General features: G+C 38.1%; 2 protein-coding genes across 2 annotated transcripts in view; both read left to right on the top strand.

The window, feature by feature from the left end:
- The first annotated feature begins 1,280 nt into the window (after positions 1-1,280).
- Positions 1,281-2,095, top strand: LOC128571894 (fasciculation and elongation protein zeta-1-like). Its single transcript, XM_053571728.1, has one exon. It carries the CDS (start codon positions 1,460-1,462, stop codon positions 1,772-1,774), a length of 315 nt encoding a protein of 104 aa, XP_053427703.1. The 5' UTR covers positions 1,281-1,459; the 3' UTR covers positions 1,775-2,095.
- A 1,567-nt stretch (positions 2,096-3,662) lies between these two features.
- The window catches only part of SERPINB10 (serpin family B member 10), a 28,210-nt gene continuing 13,886 nt past the window's right edge, over positions 3,663-17,986 (top strand). The window contains exons 1-5 of the mRNA XM_053571588.1: positions 3,663-3,705; positions 6,644-6,820; positions 8,924-8,989; positions 9,432-9,569; positions 11,892-12,009. Coding sequence (XP_053427563.1) covers positions 6,653-6,820; positions 8,924-8,989; positions 9,432-9,569; positions 11,892-12,009 — 490 coding nt within the window. The 5' untranslated portion in view covers positions 3,663-3,705; positions 6,644-6,652. The remainder of the gene's footprint in view (positions 3,706-6,643; positions 6,821-8,923; positions 8,990-9,431; positions 9,570-11,891; positions 12,010-17,986) is intronic.

The raw sequence follows: 17,986 nt of genomic DNA on the forward strand, positions 1-17,986 counted from the left end.
GGGAAGAATCAACATTGTTAAAATGTCCATACTACCCAAAGCAATCTATACATTTAATGAAATCGCCATCAAAACACCAATGTCATACTTCAAAGAACTTGAAAAAATAGTACTTCGATTCATATGGAACCAGAAAAAACCCCTGAATAGCAAATACAATTTTTAGAAATCAAAACAAATCTAGAGGCATCCTATTACCATATTTCAGGTTATACTACAAGTCTATAGTGATCAAGAAAGCACAAAAATACTGGCACAAAAATAGAGACATAGACTCAGGGAATAGAATAGAGAATCTAGAGATGAACCAGCCACCTATCTCATTTGATATTTGATAAGCCTAACAAAAGCATGCCCTGGGGAAAAGAATCCTTATTTAAGAAATGGCGCTGGGAGAACTGGTCAGCCATATGTAGAAGACTGACACTACAACCACATCTTTCGCCACTGACAGAAATTGATTCTTGCTGCAAGAAAGATTTAAATTTAAGATACAAAACAATAAAAATTCTAGAAGAGAGTGTTGGGAAAACACTTGAAGATATTGGCCTGGGAAAAAGCTTTATGAGGAAGACCCCTCCACCCCCATCAATTGCAGCAACACCAAAAATAAATGAGTGGGGCATGATGGAGCTAAAAAGCTTTTATGTACAGCTAAGGATACCACAAACAAAGCAAAAAGACAGCTTTCAGAATGGGAAAAGATTTTTGTTATGAATTGGACAAAGGTGTAATAACTAGAATCTACAGAGAACTCAAATTAAATAAGAAAAGAGCAATCAATCCCCTTTATGAGTGGGCAAGAGACTTGAATAGAAACTTCTCCAAAGATGACGAATGGCTAACAAACACATGAAAAAATGCTTATCATCTTTAATCATTAGAGAAATACAAATCAAAACCACTCTGAGTTATATCACCTAATCTCAGTAATATTAGCCCACATCACAAAGTCTCAAAACTGTAGATGCTGGCAGAGAAGGGAATGGAGAGAAGGGAACACTTCCACACTGCTGGTGGGATTGCAAATTAACATTGCAAATTAACACAACCTTTATGGAAAGAAGTATGGAGAATTCTCAAAGAACTAACAGGTGACCTTCCATTTGATCCTGCAATCCCCTTACTAGGTATCAACCCAGAAGAACAAAAATCATTTTACCACAAAGACATTTGCATAAGAATGTTTATTGCAGCTCAATTCATAATTGCCAAGTTGTGGAAGCAGCCCAAATACCCATCAACCCACAAATGGAGTAACAAATTGTGGTATAGGGAGCGCTCGCTGGCTGCCCCGCAGGCTGGCAGGCTCGCCTCCGCCTCTGCGCTGCGCTCCGGCCTCTCGCCGCGGCCCGTGGATGGGGGTGTCCGGCTGAGCCCCGGGATCCGCCTCCCTCCGCCAGGATCCGCACAGATACACGAATCCTGAAAGTGGCTGTTGTGCTGTTGCTGTGCAAGAATGGAGGCCCCCCTGGTGAGTCTGGATGAAGAGTTTGAAGACCTGCGGCCCTGCTGCTCGGAGGACCAGGAGGAGAAGCCACCCTGTCTCTATGGCTCATCTCCCCACCACTTAGAGGACCCCTCCCTCTCAGAGCTTGAGAATTTTTCTTCTGAAATAATCAGCTTCAAGTCCATGGAGGACCTCGTGAATGAATTCGATGAGAAGCTCAATGTCTGCTTTCGGAATTACAACGCCAAGACGGAGAACCTCGCTCCGGTGAAGAACCAGTTACAGATCCAGGAGGAGGAGGAGACCCTGCAAGATGAGGAGTAAGACGTCTTAATTGCCCTCTCCTGCTTCGTCAAGAACCCTGTAGTCTGCTGGGGCTTCTTGACATAGGGCTAGTCTCTGTCTGTAGGATCATGGCATGTCACTGACATTTTTATGTTGTCAGTGGGGCCGTCCTCTGGTCATTGCTCACATTGTTTTTTATATATCCCTTCACAGTCAACTGCAGGAGGCTTTTTTAAGTTAATTTTTTTTATTTTTTATTATTGATGGGGAATCACTGAGGGTACAAAGAGCCAGGTTACACTGCTCTCATTTGCTGGATAATGTCCCTTGAATAATAGTGCCCCAGCCCTGTGAGGTGTGTCACACACCATGGCTCCCCACCCCTCCCTTTTTTCTTTTCTCCCCTCCCTCATTCCCCTCCCCCCCATCATGTACTAGGTCATCAATTGTCCTCATATCAGAATTGAGTACATTGGATTCTTGCTTCTCCATTCTTGTGATGCTTTACCAAGAAGAATGTATTTCAACTCTATCCGAATTAATATGAAGGATGTCAAGTCATCATCTTTTTCAGTGGCTCAGTAGTATCCCGTGGTATACATATATCACAGTTTGTTAATCCATTCCTGGATTGGTGAGCATGTAGGTTGTTTCCACAATTTGGCAACTGTAAATTGAGCTGCAATAAACAGTCTAGTGCAAATGTCAAAAAAAAAAAAAAAAAAAAAAACAAATTGTGGTATATGTATACCATGGAATACTATTCAGCCATGAAAAGATGGAGAATTTAAATATTTTATGTTTACCTAGATGGAGTTGAAACACATTCCTCTTAGTAAAGTATCTCAAGAATGGAAAAATAAATATCCAATGTACTCATACTAATATGAAACCAATATATAAACAATTACATCCTCATATGAACAATAAAACGCAAATATAGTCTATTAAGGGGGTAGGCAGAGGTGGGAGAGGGGAAGAGAGCGGAGAGGATGAGTGGTGGAAGGAGGGAGGGGATGAGAGGGCATCTCACCTAGTGTGCACAACGTGAGGGTAGACAGCATGCCCCTGGGTGAAGGGTTCCTTTACAACTGAAACTTTACCTTGAAAATGAGGACAACATAATCTAAAAATGCATACCCTCATATTAATTGGAAATTAAAAAATAAAATTAAAAAAATAATTTCAACAACTTATAACTCATACCCATTAGAGAGAACAAACGTTTATTAAGAGCACTAAAACAATCAAATCCTTTAATAAGTGGATAAAAAAGTATCTAAAGTACTATGTAAGATAATAATCCACTATCAATGGAGGAAAAAAACAACATTGATCCAACCTTCACGTCCCTGAGTGGGGTGAGGGAGGGGAGAATTGCCATTCCAACCTTCACAGGTTCCTCTCACACATTCCTCTAAAAGCAACCTCAACAGCTTTAAAGCAAATAAATCACCAGGCATATTTTCCATTTCATTGCTCATTGTTATCTCAACAATTTGAAGCTTTTTATTTCTGTTTAAAGAAAAAAGATACCAGGGAAAACCATAGTTAAAGGAATAGATTTCTGTGGTTTCTATTAAAAAAAAAAACAAAAAACACAGAAATAGAAAGCTTCAGCTTCTATTCTCAGTTGGCAGAATAGACAAGGGATTGAGCAAAAAAAGTATGAGTTACAATTTGTCAGAATTCAGGTCTCTACATGTGGACAGACATGGAAAATGTGAGTAATTAAATCATGGAGGCAAAACCTCAACGGTCTCTCGGTCTTTTTATTTGAACTTCTGGATAAAATAAACCTGAAAGAAAGAGTGTACACACTTGTGAAAGTGAATCAAAGGGTGGGGCTAAGAAGAGGGTGGGGCTAAAGCCTTTTTTTTCATTTCTTCAGTTATAAGTTACCTAACTCTTTAGCCACAATCTCTTGCCAGGAACAAATTGCCAATTCAGCTCCAGTAGAAGAAAATAAGGTACTGTAAATATTTCTTTGGTTAATGATGTTTATTTATGCTTTTCTTCTTTGTTGAAGTGCCTAGCTGATTACAAATGATAAAGACCTCCCTCCATAAATAAATAAAAAAATTAATAGATAAGGCTTCTTCTCCTAAGGATTTTTCTGTGCAAGTTAGAGAGAATTAACACTGAGGTGGTTCAAGGTTTGTACTGCACAGAGGGGGAGAGAATATGCATTTCCAAACAAGTTAGAGACCTTTTCCTAGGAATTGTAAAACCACCAAGTGAAGTTTCCTGCAGTCACATCTTTGGATTTGCTACCTCTGTATCTGTCACCATAGGTAAAGAGTATTAGAACGTTCTCAGAATAATAATTGAGTTGAAACCCTTCCAACTTTTCAGAAAAGTCAGAGTGGCAAGATGAATTTCAATCCTAGTTATACGGAACGAATGCTCTGACTCTCTAACTGCTCCCCCTCATCCAGCAACCCACTGTCCTGGCCACTGTTTCATGGTCCGTTAGCTTTCTTCTCTTCAATGGAATAATCTAAGTCCCTGATCACCCACCTTACAGTAGGTGCTCTTCATAAACCATGCCAAACCATGCCATCCCTCAGAAAAAGCCTCAAGGTCATTAAGAGAGGCACTGGGAAGTGGGGGAAGACGTCATCTTCTGATACACACAACTCCATGAAGGAGTTAATATCAGTCTCACCAGCAAGGGGAGAGGCCTTGAATAATCTCTCAGGGAAAGGGGGAAAAGCATCCTTCCTACTTACTCTCTTCTCCTCTTGTTCCTCCTCATCCCTCTTCTGATTTTCTTTATTCTCCTGTTAGTCCTCCTTCAACACCCAATCCCTCTCTTTTGCCATTAAAATCTTAAAGACAGAGAGAAATAATGACAAAAGCAATAGCATTCAGAGTCAAGAGAATGAGGCTGTCGTTTGAGACAGCTATGCATCCTTACTCAGCTGCTTTAACCTCTCTGGGCTTTAGTTTCTTAGCAGATAAGAACGTTGGAGTCTTGGAGGGACTCCAAGGTTCTTTCCAACTTCCATATGCTAGGAGCATGTGTGTCTGGGATGCCTTTTCTTGCTTTCTCAATTCTCATCAGCTTCTCCCCTAAGCCCACTGACAGAGCTAATCAGCTTATAGCTCTGGAAAACTGCAAACTAGCAATTTATTTCGAAAATAGGTAACATAGTAGGCTTCTGATTTAGACATTTATAGATTTCTCTGGAAAATATAATTGCCCAACACTTGCACAGAAAAGTTATTTCTTACAAAACCTCATCCTAAAATTCTAATACCCTTCAGAAAGTACTTTACACCATTGGGTTAAATAGCATCCATGGCTGGCTTAGTGCTTCATTACGTTTCTTAAAAAAGAAAAAGAAAATGGAAATTGTTCCTCTTGTATGTTCTGAGCTACACTGGCTATACTAACGAGGGAATCAATGAAGCGGAATGTAACTGGATATTAACTTTTAAAGACAAATTAGCTTGCATGCTAGAGAATTATTGTTTCAAGAGTTTTTTACAGGTTAAAACAAAAACAAAAACCTCTAGAATAACCACAGACAGAGGTAGAAAGATAAAACCCCAGGTCCTAAAATATTATTTTCTCTCCTTTCATGTCACATATGCTTCAGCAAACATTTTTCATGAATTTAATTCGTGAGTTTTGAAAAAATAAAGCTTGATATGTACTGTATACAGGAAGCAAAATGCTATTTAAATGAATACGGCCTTAAAGGAAGTAGAGAAAGTATTTCCAAGATGGCATTTGATCTGTTAAAAAAAAAAATACAGGTAAGTTCCCAACATTTTATTGAGGGTATAGACTTACTACAAAACTACAGTTGTTGTTTTTTTTTTTTTTTTTAAATAACATCGAGTCAGTCTAGGATTATCAGCTTTTGGAGCAGCAGGAGCCACACCTAAGGCATGATTTAGAGGCTGGGAAGCTGTCTGGTTAAGGATAAGTCTATGGCTGGGAGCGATTTCCATAGTATCACTGTTAACTCCAAGTCATGCTGAACCCCAAACTCTGTCTACACACGCCTCTCCCCTGATTCAATTATCTGACTACAGAAAACCAATATTTTTCAGATGGGCAGGTGATGTCAGAAACTTCCCAGTGATGGGAGTTTCAAAGTCTAAGAATTTCATTTATTTTTACTCATTAAACCAATTTGAGAAAGTGTTTTGCCATAAAATGACAAATGACCAGGAACTACTTTTAAAAAACTTTGAAATTATAATATTAGGAGAATTAAAGATGACATTTAGAAGTTGAATGTAATATCAAAAAAGATGAGGAAACCTGAGTTCTCTTATTTAAGAAGATTGGTTTCAGAGGGTCTTGAATGCGTGAGAGTAAGTGCAAATGGGTCTTGACTTCTCAACTTCTCTATGAACATTTCTCACTTAATTGTGCATGATTTCAAGTTTAAATAAATATAAAATGGTGGATAGAGCCCCAAGAACACTGTAAACAAGTAATAAGTATTTATGAGAACCCATTCTTTGCAAAGTCCAGAGCTAGGTGCCGTTGGGTGTACATAGCTTTATAAGAAAAAGAAAATTGGTCTCAGAAGCTCACTCTGCTATTAGAAAGTCTAAATATAAACATACAGAAACAAAGCTTGTGCTGGGATAAATGACAAGAAAGTAGCATAAACTATATTATGAAATTCAGCTGCTGACTGCCAGAATCCAGTTGTCCTCTGGTGCACATTAGTATTAAAATTTGAGGCAATTCTCTTAAATTCTCTTGCCTGCAGTGTTCTAATATATAAAATAATATTGTTGGGATAGAATTTTTCTAAATTCTATTTAGCTTTTATGATATATATGATACATATACAAATATGGACAGATACTTTTTTAAAAGCAAAATAAGTACAAAGAAATTATTAACTTAGTCTCCATATTTTGCTTCATTTTTCTTAGGTTTTTCCAATGGATCCTCTAGCATCATCAATCAGCCAGTTTGCCCTGGAGTGTAGCAAAGAGCTAGTCAAATCTGCTGAGGGCAAAAATATTTTCTTTTCACCCTGGAGCATCTCAACTTCCTTGGCCATGGTGTATTTGGGGACCAGAGGTACCACTGCAGTCCAAATGGCCCAGGTGAGTGGAAGAGGTTGGTCAACCATTCTCTGTTGCCTTAAAACTAAATGCTTTCTCTACCTTTAAACTTCAGTTTTCTCTTGAAAACCCAGTAGTCCATATTTTATAGCAATGTTATCCAGAATGAAAGATATACTTTAAAAAATGCTAGACCATAAAATAAGGCCTAGTGACGGGGATCGATGTGAAAGCGTCTGCAAGGAAAACCATTTAAGCATCTTTGTCTTTTAGGAAAACAAAATGAAGAAATGATGAGGCGGTCAATTTTGGCTCAACACCAAAACCAATTTTATTTTGATGATTAAAATATTTCATGAACTAACGGGTCAAACTTTCATAGTTATTTAGAACGTTTCTAATCTTAAAAGGATTTTCTTGATGACACAAGAGAAACTTAAAAGAATTCTCTTCCTCATGCTTTGTTTCACTGTTACTTTGTTCAATCTCTTGTCTGAATGAATCTAATCCCCCCCCATACGCGCGACCGCGCACACACACACAGACACACCACACTCATACACATATGGAGAAAGCCGAAGATAACAAAACAGCTATATGTTCATGTAACATACATGTATGTATATAAGTAAGTGATTAGAAATAAAATATGTAAGTACAGACACTTCTATGTACCTCTATGTGTATATTAATGTGTTTTTAAATAAAAATAAAAGAGTAAATTCATCCCCAAATTATGCAATAATCAAAAGGCTGAGTGACATGGTTTTCACCCAAGTGGGTGTCGTCTGTGCCCAGTGTGGGAATGAACACAGCAGGTAATTGTGAGTGAGGCTGGCAGAATTCAGGTTCTGTCAGTTTGGGCGTGGAATATCATCACCCTTACTCTTGCAGTTCACAAGATATCGGGTGGTTCAAACACAACAACAACAACAAAATCCTGGTTCACAAATTGTTAATGACTGGTTGATTGGCTTAACCATTACTGTGACAGACTTAATCTTAAGTGGATTTCAATTTGAATCTATTTCATATAAATACATTTCTGAGTGTTGCTTGTTCTTGTTTTAAAGAATAACAGTACTCAATACTAATATGAAACCAATTGAAAAACAACTACACACCCACATGAAAGAAAAACACAATTAAGTTCAAGGGGGGGAAGAGGGGTGGCGGGAGAGCAGAGGAGGGAGGGGTGAGCTCTCACCTAATGGGCACAATGGTGAGCTGTCACCTAATGGGCATAACGTAGGGGTACACAGCACACTTCCTGGGTGAAGGGCTCAACTACAACTTGGACTTTGCCTGACAAATGCAAACAATGCAACCTAATCATTTATATCCTCATATTAATCTGCAAAAAAAAGTACCCTTTGGGGAAAAAATATTAACAGTTTCAAGTGCAAATGAAGCTAAAGAATTAGCTAGGAACCCCCTTTTGTATCACTGGTGGTCCTTGTTCCATTAGGTGAGTGCAGCCCTTGATACCATACACTGTATTCCTTATTGTACGTTGGGTCCTGGCTGTGGGAGATGGAGTTACAGCTTTCTGTTCTGCTGTGGCACAACTCAGAGGAAATTGGGATACCCACATCCTTCCTCTTCACTTTCAAATGCAATGCTGGGCTGAACACAAAGATTATGTCCATATATATCAAGTGGTTGTCAACAATGGGAACTGAAGCACTTACCTAGAAATAAACAACTAAAATCTCTTAATTTTCCAAATAACTGGGACAAGGATGGATTTTGCCTAAATTATCTAAACGATGGTCTCCTTTGGACATTTAGCCTTCTTAAAATAAGGGAAGGTATTATTCCCTTATTTTCTATATTTCCCTTTGGATTCAAAGGGAAATATAGAAAATAAGGGAATAATACCTCAAGGTATTCCTAATGTCAACCTAAATATTTCATAAAAAGTGTTAAAACGAAGAGGCTAGAAACTTAAATTATTTAAAAGCAGCTCATAACTTACTCTGTTAGTTTAACACATCATTTAAGTCAAATCAGAGCTCCCTTATTTAATTTAATTCATTGTGTGTTCCACCGTTATAGTAGTAACTTATTTGTATCTGGAATGCGCATTTCTTGGGATGACATCTCTGCAAAGTAGACTCACTTGTCTTTTTGTTGAAATTACAGGTGCTTCAATTTAACAGGGACCAGGCTGTCAAAACTTGTCCTGAAAGTGAAAAGAAAAGAAAAATGGTATATTTTATCTTTTAATATCCGTTTGATGATTAAGGAGAAAGCATGTGTATTTTAGTGGTAATTTAAGCAAACTTTAAGGGGTAATTTTCTTAGGAATATATATGCAAATTATAGAAATATTTTCAGAACACATGTAGAAAATATCTGCACATTTTGGAAAACCATTTATTCCCACCTTCTTTTTCTCATTCTCAAAATGTCTCTACTTTCAAACTTGTTCTTGTCTGCTTTTGTAAACTAGATGTGAAGACAGTGATACCCCTGATAACATTTAATTGTCTGCACTGATAACATGAAAGAAACATTTTTAACTACTTTAGAATTGTTTCCAGATTTTGTTTACACTATTCCAAAAATAATTTCATGTAGCTGTAGGTCACTGACATTTATGTAATTCTTGTTCAACATTTTTATTTGACTAATTCCTCTTCTTTTGAAGGAATTCAACTTGGGCAAGGCTGAAGAAATATGCTCTGATTTCCAAACACTCATTTCAGAAATCCTCAAGCCCACCAATGCCCATTTACTTAAAACAGCCAATGGGATATACGGTGAAAAAACATGCCCGTTTCACAACGTAAGTGGAAATGTCTTCTCTTAAGCTAATGGGGAAAGAGAGCACCTTGGGAGAGCAAGCAATTAACTCTTTGTACACTTCTCCGGGGATACCAGGGACAATTTTAATGGGGTCAGTACTTCCCTAGTAACAACTCTTTCCAGGCGTCCTCAAACTTTTTACACAGGGGGCCAATTCACTGTCCGTCAGACTGTTGGAGGGCTGGACTATAGTTTAAAACAAACAAACAAACAAAAAAACTATGAACAAATTCCTATGCACACTGCACATATCTTATTTTGAAGTAAAGAAACAAAACGGGAACAAACATAATCACACGGCCTCATGTGGCCTGCGGGCCGCAGTTTGAGGACCCCTGATTTAGACAATACGCATTTGGTAGTAAAGGAAACCAATAATGGGTCTCAAACCAGATCTAATGATCAGATCTTTATGTCTAGAAGGAAGAAGTAATGCTCAGAATAGCCGTGCACACATACAGAAATGTGGTCTATATAATGCCTGGGCCAGTTTGTTTCATGAAAAACAGAGAAGAAAAGTATGAATTCCTTAATTAAGAAAGGTAAGTCTGAAGGAGCAGAGAGTGATGTTGGCCACAGGACTGTGGCTGGAGAGCGCGTATCTGAGGGCAAAGAAGCGGGCAGTTTTCACACTAGGTCTTTAGAGACTGTGAGAACATGATGTAAGAAATAAGATCAATTCTTGTGGGTGCAGTGGCTCATGCCTGTAACCCTAGCACTCTGGGAGGCTGAGGCAGGTGGATTACTTGAGCTTAGGAGTTCAAGACCAGCCAGAGCAAGAGCAAGACTCAGTCTCTACTAAAAGTGGAAAAACTAGCCAAGCATTGTGGCAGGTGCCTGTAGTCCCAACTATTCAGGAGGCTGAGGCTAGAGGATTGCTTGAGCCCAGGAGTTTGAGGTTGCTGTGAGCTGTGACATTACAGCACTCAACCTCCTGTGCTATTGGTTTAATCTCTACCAATACAGACCATGACAACTTTGTCCTCTGTAAATACTGAAGTGCTTTTCAGAACTGTGTGCCACGAGCAAGGGCAATGATTTACTTCTTACGTATGTTTATCATGTCCTGGGGCACATACCAAAAGAGAACAGGAGGACCCAGGTGTCCTAGGGGCAAAGAGTAAGAAAATTAGACAGGGCGGAAGGACAGTAAGATAAAATAAAGCCATCTCGTGATTTCCAGCAGTGCTGTCCATGCTCCCATAACATGAATTCTGGATTGTCCAGGACTTGGGCTTTGCTATTCCTAACCACATAAAAATTGTCCAATGGAATCTTAAAGGCAGTTCCATTACTGAGAGTGGGTTTATGAGTTCCTGTGAGAGTCAGAAGTAGGAAAGGTGATTCTGCTCTTGGAAATGAGAGGGATATGGAAATAAAAGCCTCTTTTTACCTGCTCACAAGCTCTGATTGAAGACAGGAAATAGTGTCTTGTGCATAGTTAAGTTTTCTTTTTACTAGATTATAAATTCCACATAACTTGGACTTCATAATCTTTCAACCACTTCCTGGAAGAAGTGTTTTTTTTTTTTTTTTTTTTTTAACTTCCTACAATCCCTCCATAAAGTAAGAAAACTGAAAGGTGTTCACAACTGTCCTGAAGAATAAATTATGTTCCCAAGGCTCATAAACTGTCCTGAAGAATAAACTGTGTTCCCAAGGCTTCCTCAGCAGCCTCGGTCACAGCCCAGGTGTGATGCTCGCCACAGGGTGAACATCAGGGGGCTGAAAGGCGGAGGCCTTGCTTTTGTCCTTAGAATGTCTGACAAAACCTCTGGCAATGCTTAGAAATAAATTTTCAAAACTGACTCTGCTTAAAATCAGTTTTCATGGTAGAATATAATTTTCTTCAGGAGCCCTCTACAAAATTGTTGAGTGTTTAACATTCACAGAAAGCGCCTGCCAGACCCATAGGTTTTACTTTGGGAACCGAGTACAACTCCCAATACTCTTGGCCACTAGGGCACTCTTGTTATCGACAGAGTCCTCTATTTTTACTCTAGCCTCGTTTTCCAAGCATGAATAAAAGTAGAAAATAAGAATATGTGGAAGCCCCAGAACTGTGGGCATCAGACCTTCCCTCCATGCCCAGACGTCTATGTGGTTGGTCTGTGCTCTGCTGAGTTTGAAGAGACAAGTGTTTAGTTTCTGACCAAAACTGAGAGAAGGGAAAAACAGAAGGAAGTGACATCTTGGAGTTTGCAATTGTCCATCTACCTAGTTCTTTTGATAATCTAAACAGGTTTGATTTCTCAGTTCTGGAAAAACTCTACAAAAGGAGATTTTAACCTGTGTCTTTCAGAAATATTTAGAAGAGGTGAAAACGTATTTTGGTGCAGAGCCGCAGTCTGTTAACTTTGTGGAAGCTTCTGATCAAATCAGAAAGGAGATCAACTCTTGGGTTGAAAGCCAGACTGAGGGTAAGTGTTCACCAAGGGGCTGGGCTGGGCACTTCTCTGGCATCATTGAATTTGTATCATGTGTAAGTGTGTCTATTCCTTAAACAGAACTGTGGACACATTCTAAATATTCATTTATTTCTACTTATGCCCATAATTTTTAGATTCACAATTTTCCCAGTCGGTCTTACCTCACACATGTAAGTTAAGTTACCACTGTATTAAGTAGACAAGAAAATTATCATATCTCACCATTCCTAAGAGGAGTACAGGATTAAAAAGCAGGAATAGTCAAAAGGTATGTTTAAACGACTGCTGAATGTGTGGTTTAAAGAAAAATAGCTATTGATTTGTAACCAAAAAGTAGGCATTGAATTTAATGTCAATTACTTTTCAAAATAAGGTCACAAATTGATTAGGGCTAAGTTGCTTTAAATATACACGCACACACACTACAGTGGCTTCATAATAAGACAAAAGTTTATCTTTCTCTCACATCCAAAGGCAGATACATGCTCTAGATCAGGGGGGTCACTGTGTCCTGCAAGGCCATCCAGAGACCCAAGGCGCAGTCAGCTCTGGTATCCCCAGTACATCTACTTTGGTTAAAGCGTGTGCTGGAAGTAGCTGGTGCAGGCTTAAGAGAGCCAGTTTACTAACCATCCCCATTTCCTCCCAACTCCTCCTTCAATGACTTTAAATTAATAGTTTTGAATCATTTAGGGTGAGACTATTTCCACCATGGAAATGGACTACAAAATAGAACCTCCTCCTTGAACCAACTTGCCAGCACACCATTCAAAACAAAGTCAAAATAGGTGGCACCTGTGGCTCAAAGGAGGCGGGTGCCGGCCCCATATGCTGGAGGTGGCTGGTTCAAACCCAGCTTCTGCCAGAAACTGCAAAAAAAAAAAGAAACCAAAATCAGAATGTTGTTGGTTTATTATACATTTATTTCTATAACTTTATTTGTTTGAAAAAAGGGTAATGAAGAGGTTAAATATACCTAATTTTAATTGTTCTTAACTATTTTTAAAAGCTTTATTCTATATATTATATGCAATACTTATATTTAAAATTTTATTTTTTAATATAAATTTTAAAATAGTAATTATTGTTTAATTGAAAATTTTAGGTAATAGAAGTCAACTCTTTCCCATTTTCCCTGCATGTGTATATTTTCTATATACAAACATAATATTATAAAAACTTTCTTTTAAAAAGGTACAACTTTTCTTTAAAAAGTTAATTAACCATATTTTTGTGGTTATTAGTACGTCTGGATTTATTGCTATCTTAATATTTGGGGCTTGCCAATTACCATGATTTTTTTTTCTCTCCTTTCCTCTGTTGCATTAATAATGTCCTTAGTTTTCTTTCCACTGTGTAAATGAAGTGGTGAATATCGAAAGTACAAATTCCGTTTTTTCTTCTAGAAAATTACACCCAGCCCTTCTCTGGAAGATTTTAGAACTACGTCTTTCTTTTCTTGCTGTCCTGAGGTTTCAACAATATGTCTGGGCAGGGATCATTTTTATTTTTACTATTCAATTATCTATTTTTTAAAATTCTGCATGGCACTGATTTCACATCTAAACTTAAAGATTTCTTCAAGTAAAGAAAATTGTGTCTATTAAATTATTTTGTGATTTTCTTCTCTTCATTCTCTCCATTCTTATCCTAACTACTCCTAATAAATGAACTCCGAACTTCAGGATCTATCCTACGTGCTTCAACTTTCAATTTATACTTAGTTTTCATCTTTTTGTCCTACTATCCTTTCCATCTCCTGGGTTCATCCAGCTACTCTAGTCCATCTAATTAAGAGTTTTACTTCCATAATTACACACGTTCCACTTTGACAATTGTTTTCTCCCTTAAAGACCTATGGCTATTGGTTATATCTTTTTCCTTCTTTTTCCTGGGTGAAATCTATCAACTCTCTTTGTCTATTTTTAGATCATCTTCTTGCTGAAACAATTCTGTTTCTTACTTATGCATGCTGAGCTTGGTGATTCTCTTTCATAGGGTTGATTTTCTTAATCGTTTAATCCTTTAGGTTTTCCGTCTTTTTGTTTGAGAGTCCCAGTTCACCTGTCTTTAGTTAAGTAATTGTGTTCCGATCACAATCACTTGTCTATAGCAGCTGTTGGGCTGACACTGATGCTCTGCATCCACTGGCTTCCGGGTATGGGGGAGACTCCCAAGCTTTCTTGGACATTTCTAGCTCTTTGGAGACCCTGTGACATACGTCCTCTCACTCATCACTCTAGTGTGAACTGACACATTTGTAGCCCATCACTGGCACCCAGGAGGTACAGAAAGTTAACAGCCTCAGTTTCTCTATACCAGTGGCTCTCAATTCTGGCCACATATTATATTGAATTTACTGATTTCTATGCCTAACTCCAGATGAATTAATCCAGATACCTGGGAGTGAGACACAGGCTTCAGTACTTTTAAGTCCTCAGAAGATTCTAATTTGTAGTCAAGGTGAAGAGGCACTGTTATAAATGGAATTAGTCCCTTAATCTCACTGATGTTCCTCCACCCACAACAAGCTTCATGAATGCTTGGCCTGTGAGTTTCTAACTCCCTGGGCAACATGCTGACCTCCCCAGAGGTCATGTGCATTGCTGTGTGTGTGTGTGTGTGTGTGTGTGTGTGTGTGTCCGTCTGTCTGTCTGTCTGTCTGTGGTCTGATTTCCTCTAGCAGTCTAATCCTCTGTACCAGTGGTTCTCAACCTTCCTAATGCCACGGCCCTTTAATACAGTTCCTGTGGGTCGTGACCCACAGGTTGAGAACCGCTGCTGTATACAGCCTTTTTAGGGATGCTTCAGATTTTCCAGTCCTTTAATGGCTCCTTGGTTTACAGCACTGTTCTAAAACTAAAAGCAGAATTTGACTGTAAATACCAAGTTAAAAAGATAAAAGTACTTTGACCATGTATCCTAAGGTTGAAAAAGCAGACAAGCTACACTAATGTTGCACTTTAATTATTAAATTTGCTTTTCACGGATAAACGTTAGCAATTCTGAAATTATTTTATGCCTCTTTCAGGATTAAGCAAACAAGTAAATACATGTACTGGGAAACATGACAACCAGAAAAAAGAACTGCAAATAAAGAAAAGGCAGAGGCTAGAATGAACCCCGTGCTTTCGGATTGGAATTGGAGGTCTCAATATGACCTGGTACCCTTTAACATATACAGAGGAAAATCATTGGATAGATAGATGTGCAAATAGATGCACACCTGTCTACAGTACATATATTTCTTAGCTCTGTTTGCTAAGAGGGCCTGAAAGCAGTGAACCCGGGTAGTAGTCAGTGTATCTAACACCCAGGTCTTGATTTCTCAAATTACCACAAAACAAGAGCCATGTATTCTCTCACAGTTGTGGAGGCTAGGTGTCAAAATCAAACCGGCAGCCGGGCCGCACTTCCTCTGCATGCTCTGAGGAGGAAACTTTCCCAGGCCTCTCCCAGCCTCTCCAGCTTGCTGGCAATGCTTGATATGCTTTGGCTTGGAAAGTGTCATTCCAATCTTTGCCTCTGTCAGCACATGCCTTTTTTCTTGCATCTGTGTCTCTCGAGAGTCTCCGTAGCTTGATTTCTCTTTTCTGTGTGGCTATGTCTGAAGTCCCTCCTTTTCATGAGGATACCAGTCCCTGGATTTAGGTTCAATCTAATCCAATGTGACAACATCTGAACTTGACTACATCTGTAAAGACTATTTCCAAATGGGGTCACATTTACAGGTACTGGGGGTTAGAACATGAATGTGTCTTTCAACTTTGAAGGAACAATATTCAACCCACAACAGTGATATTCACAAAAATGCATAACCTGAATATTTTCACAAGGAAACATCAGAAAAACCCAAGCTTAGAATTTGGGGGCATTCTATAAAATGAATGGAAAGTCTCTCTCTAAAGTGCCAAGGTCGTGAGAAACAATGGGAAATTGTTCCAGATTAAAGGAGAAGAAATTACAACCAAATGCAACATGAGATCTTGGATTGATTTCTGTTCCTAAAAAACAAGACTTTGTTGAAACAGCTGATGAAATTTAAAATGACGTGTTAATAGTATTCAGTCAATACTAGCTTCTTGGTTCGGATCGTTGGCATACACAGGATGCTATTATGATGTTTTATAATCATCATCTTTATAAATGTGGCCTATAGCCAGGATGTAAATATACTGCTTTCAATTGCTCATTGTTAGACGGTAAGAAAAGAATTTCTTGTAGTTTAATAGCATAACACAACATTTAGAAGAACTTTCTTATTACTTTTAATTGTTTTTAAGTTGATTTTTCTTGCTTTTTATATTATCTGCCCATAATTACTTTATTTCTTCTTTTTATATAATTATATCCTATTTAGTTTATTTTTGTACATTCATTAGCATTTTAAGAAAAATATTAAATAATGGCAGTCATAGCAGCCATAAATACCTCAATGTTTCTTGGTTAGCACGATTATGGAATTTTGTTGGAGAAAAGCATTCTTTTTCATTTTATAGGAAGTATTCTTTCAATTTGGTTTACAAAGACATAATTTAAAAATTTGAAACTGATATTTAAATAGATCAAAAGTAGGTTTTGCATCCATCAAGATGATGAAATAATTTTTCTCCTATCACCCATCAAAGCAACTGTCTCAGTCTATTTGGGTTGCTATAACAAAATATCTTAGAATGGATCATTCATAAATAAGAAGAACTTACTGTTCACAGTTCTGGAGGCTGGGAAGTCTAAATTCAAGGTGCCAGCATATTTAGTGCTTGGTGAGGGCTTGCTCTTCACTTCTAAGATGGTGCCTTCTCACTGTCAGCACATGATGGGAGAAGCAAACAGGCTCCATCAGTCCCTTTGATGAGGGCACTAATCCCATTCCTGAGGGCAGAGCCCTCCTGATCTAAGGCCCCTCCTCTCAGTACTGTCACACTGAGTATTAGATGCCAACAATAGAATTTTGGAGGGACACAAGTTTTCAGACCATAGCAACAATACATTATAGACTTCCTACTATATGTTCCTTACATTTCTGAAAAATATTAATTAGATTTATTTGTTAGAACTTGATTTAGGATTTATTTGTCTATATTCACAAGAGATATGTTTTTACAGGTGGGGATTTTCAGCTGCCTTCACCATGTTGTCGTACTGGGAATGTACTAGCTTGATAAAGTGATCAGAGGACTTTTTATTTTATGCTTTGAAACTGTTTTTTTTTTTGCAATTTTTGGCTGGGGCTGGGTGTGAACCCGCCACCTCCGGCATATGGGGCCAGTGTCCTACTCCTTTGAGCCTCAGGTGCCACCAGAAACTGTTTTAATAGTGTAGAGACTTATCAATTACTTGAGAGTTTAAACTCATTTGCCTACCTAAGTGTTGAGGGCACACACTATTGGTACAGGAGGTAATCATTTGACAGTTATAAAATTTCTATCATGTTTGATTTCTTTTTTCAGGTTTCCTACTAATTCTTAAGTTCCTGTTAATATTTTCCTGAAAAATCATCCATATTATTTTAAGCTTAAGTGTTACAAGCTATCATGTATAATTTTGAAATCTCTGAATACTGAAAGCTGAGCCTTGTATTTTGAGTTATCTATTGCAGGTGGAAGCTGTGTGGCTGGGAGGTTGTTCTCAATTCAGTTCTATTTACCTCGGGTATCAAACATGGTTCCTCTACAACAAAGCTCTAATTCTTTATTTTATATATATATATAAAATTATATATAATATTTTAATAATATTATATATTTTAATAAGTCTTCTAAGGTGCTTTAATAGGGAGTTTGGAGAGAATTTATTGGAGGTTGCCAGTCAAATGTCAGTTTATGCAGTAACTTGAACAATCTCATGTAAGGGATTGCACCAAGTAATCTTTTGGGCAACAGAAAAACATTGGCACAACCTTTCAGCTGTTAATCAGAGCAAGTTACGGTTTGTGGCTACAAGCAGAAGTAAAAGAAACGGAAACCTT

Source organism: Nycticebus coucang, chromosome 19 (assembly GCF_027406575.1).
Source record: "Nycticebus coucang isolate mNycCou1 chromosome 19, mNycCou1.pri, whole genome shotgun sequence".
Taxonomy (NCBI): Eukaryota; Metazoa; Chordata; class Mammalia; order Primates; family Lorisidae; genus Nycticebus; species Nycticebus coucang.

Excerpts from the sequence above, each read along its gene's own strand:
- LOC128571894 (XM_053571728.1), top strand. The coding sequence starts at position 1,460 with ATGGAGGCCCCCCTGGTGAGTCTGGATGAAGAGTTTGAAGACCTGCGG.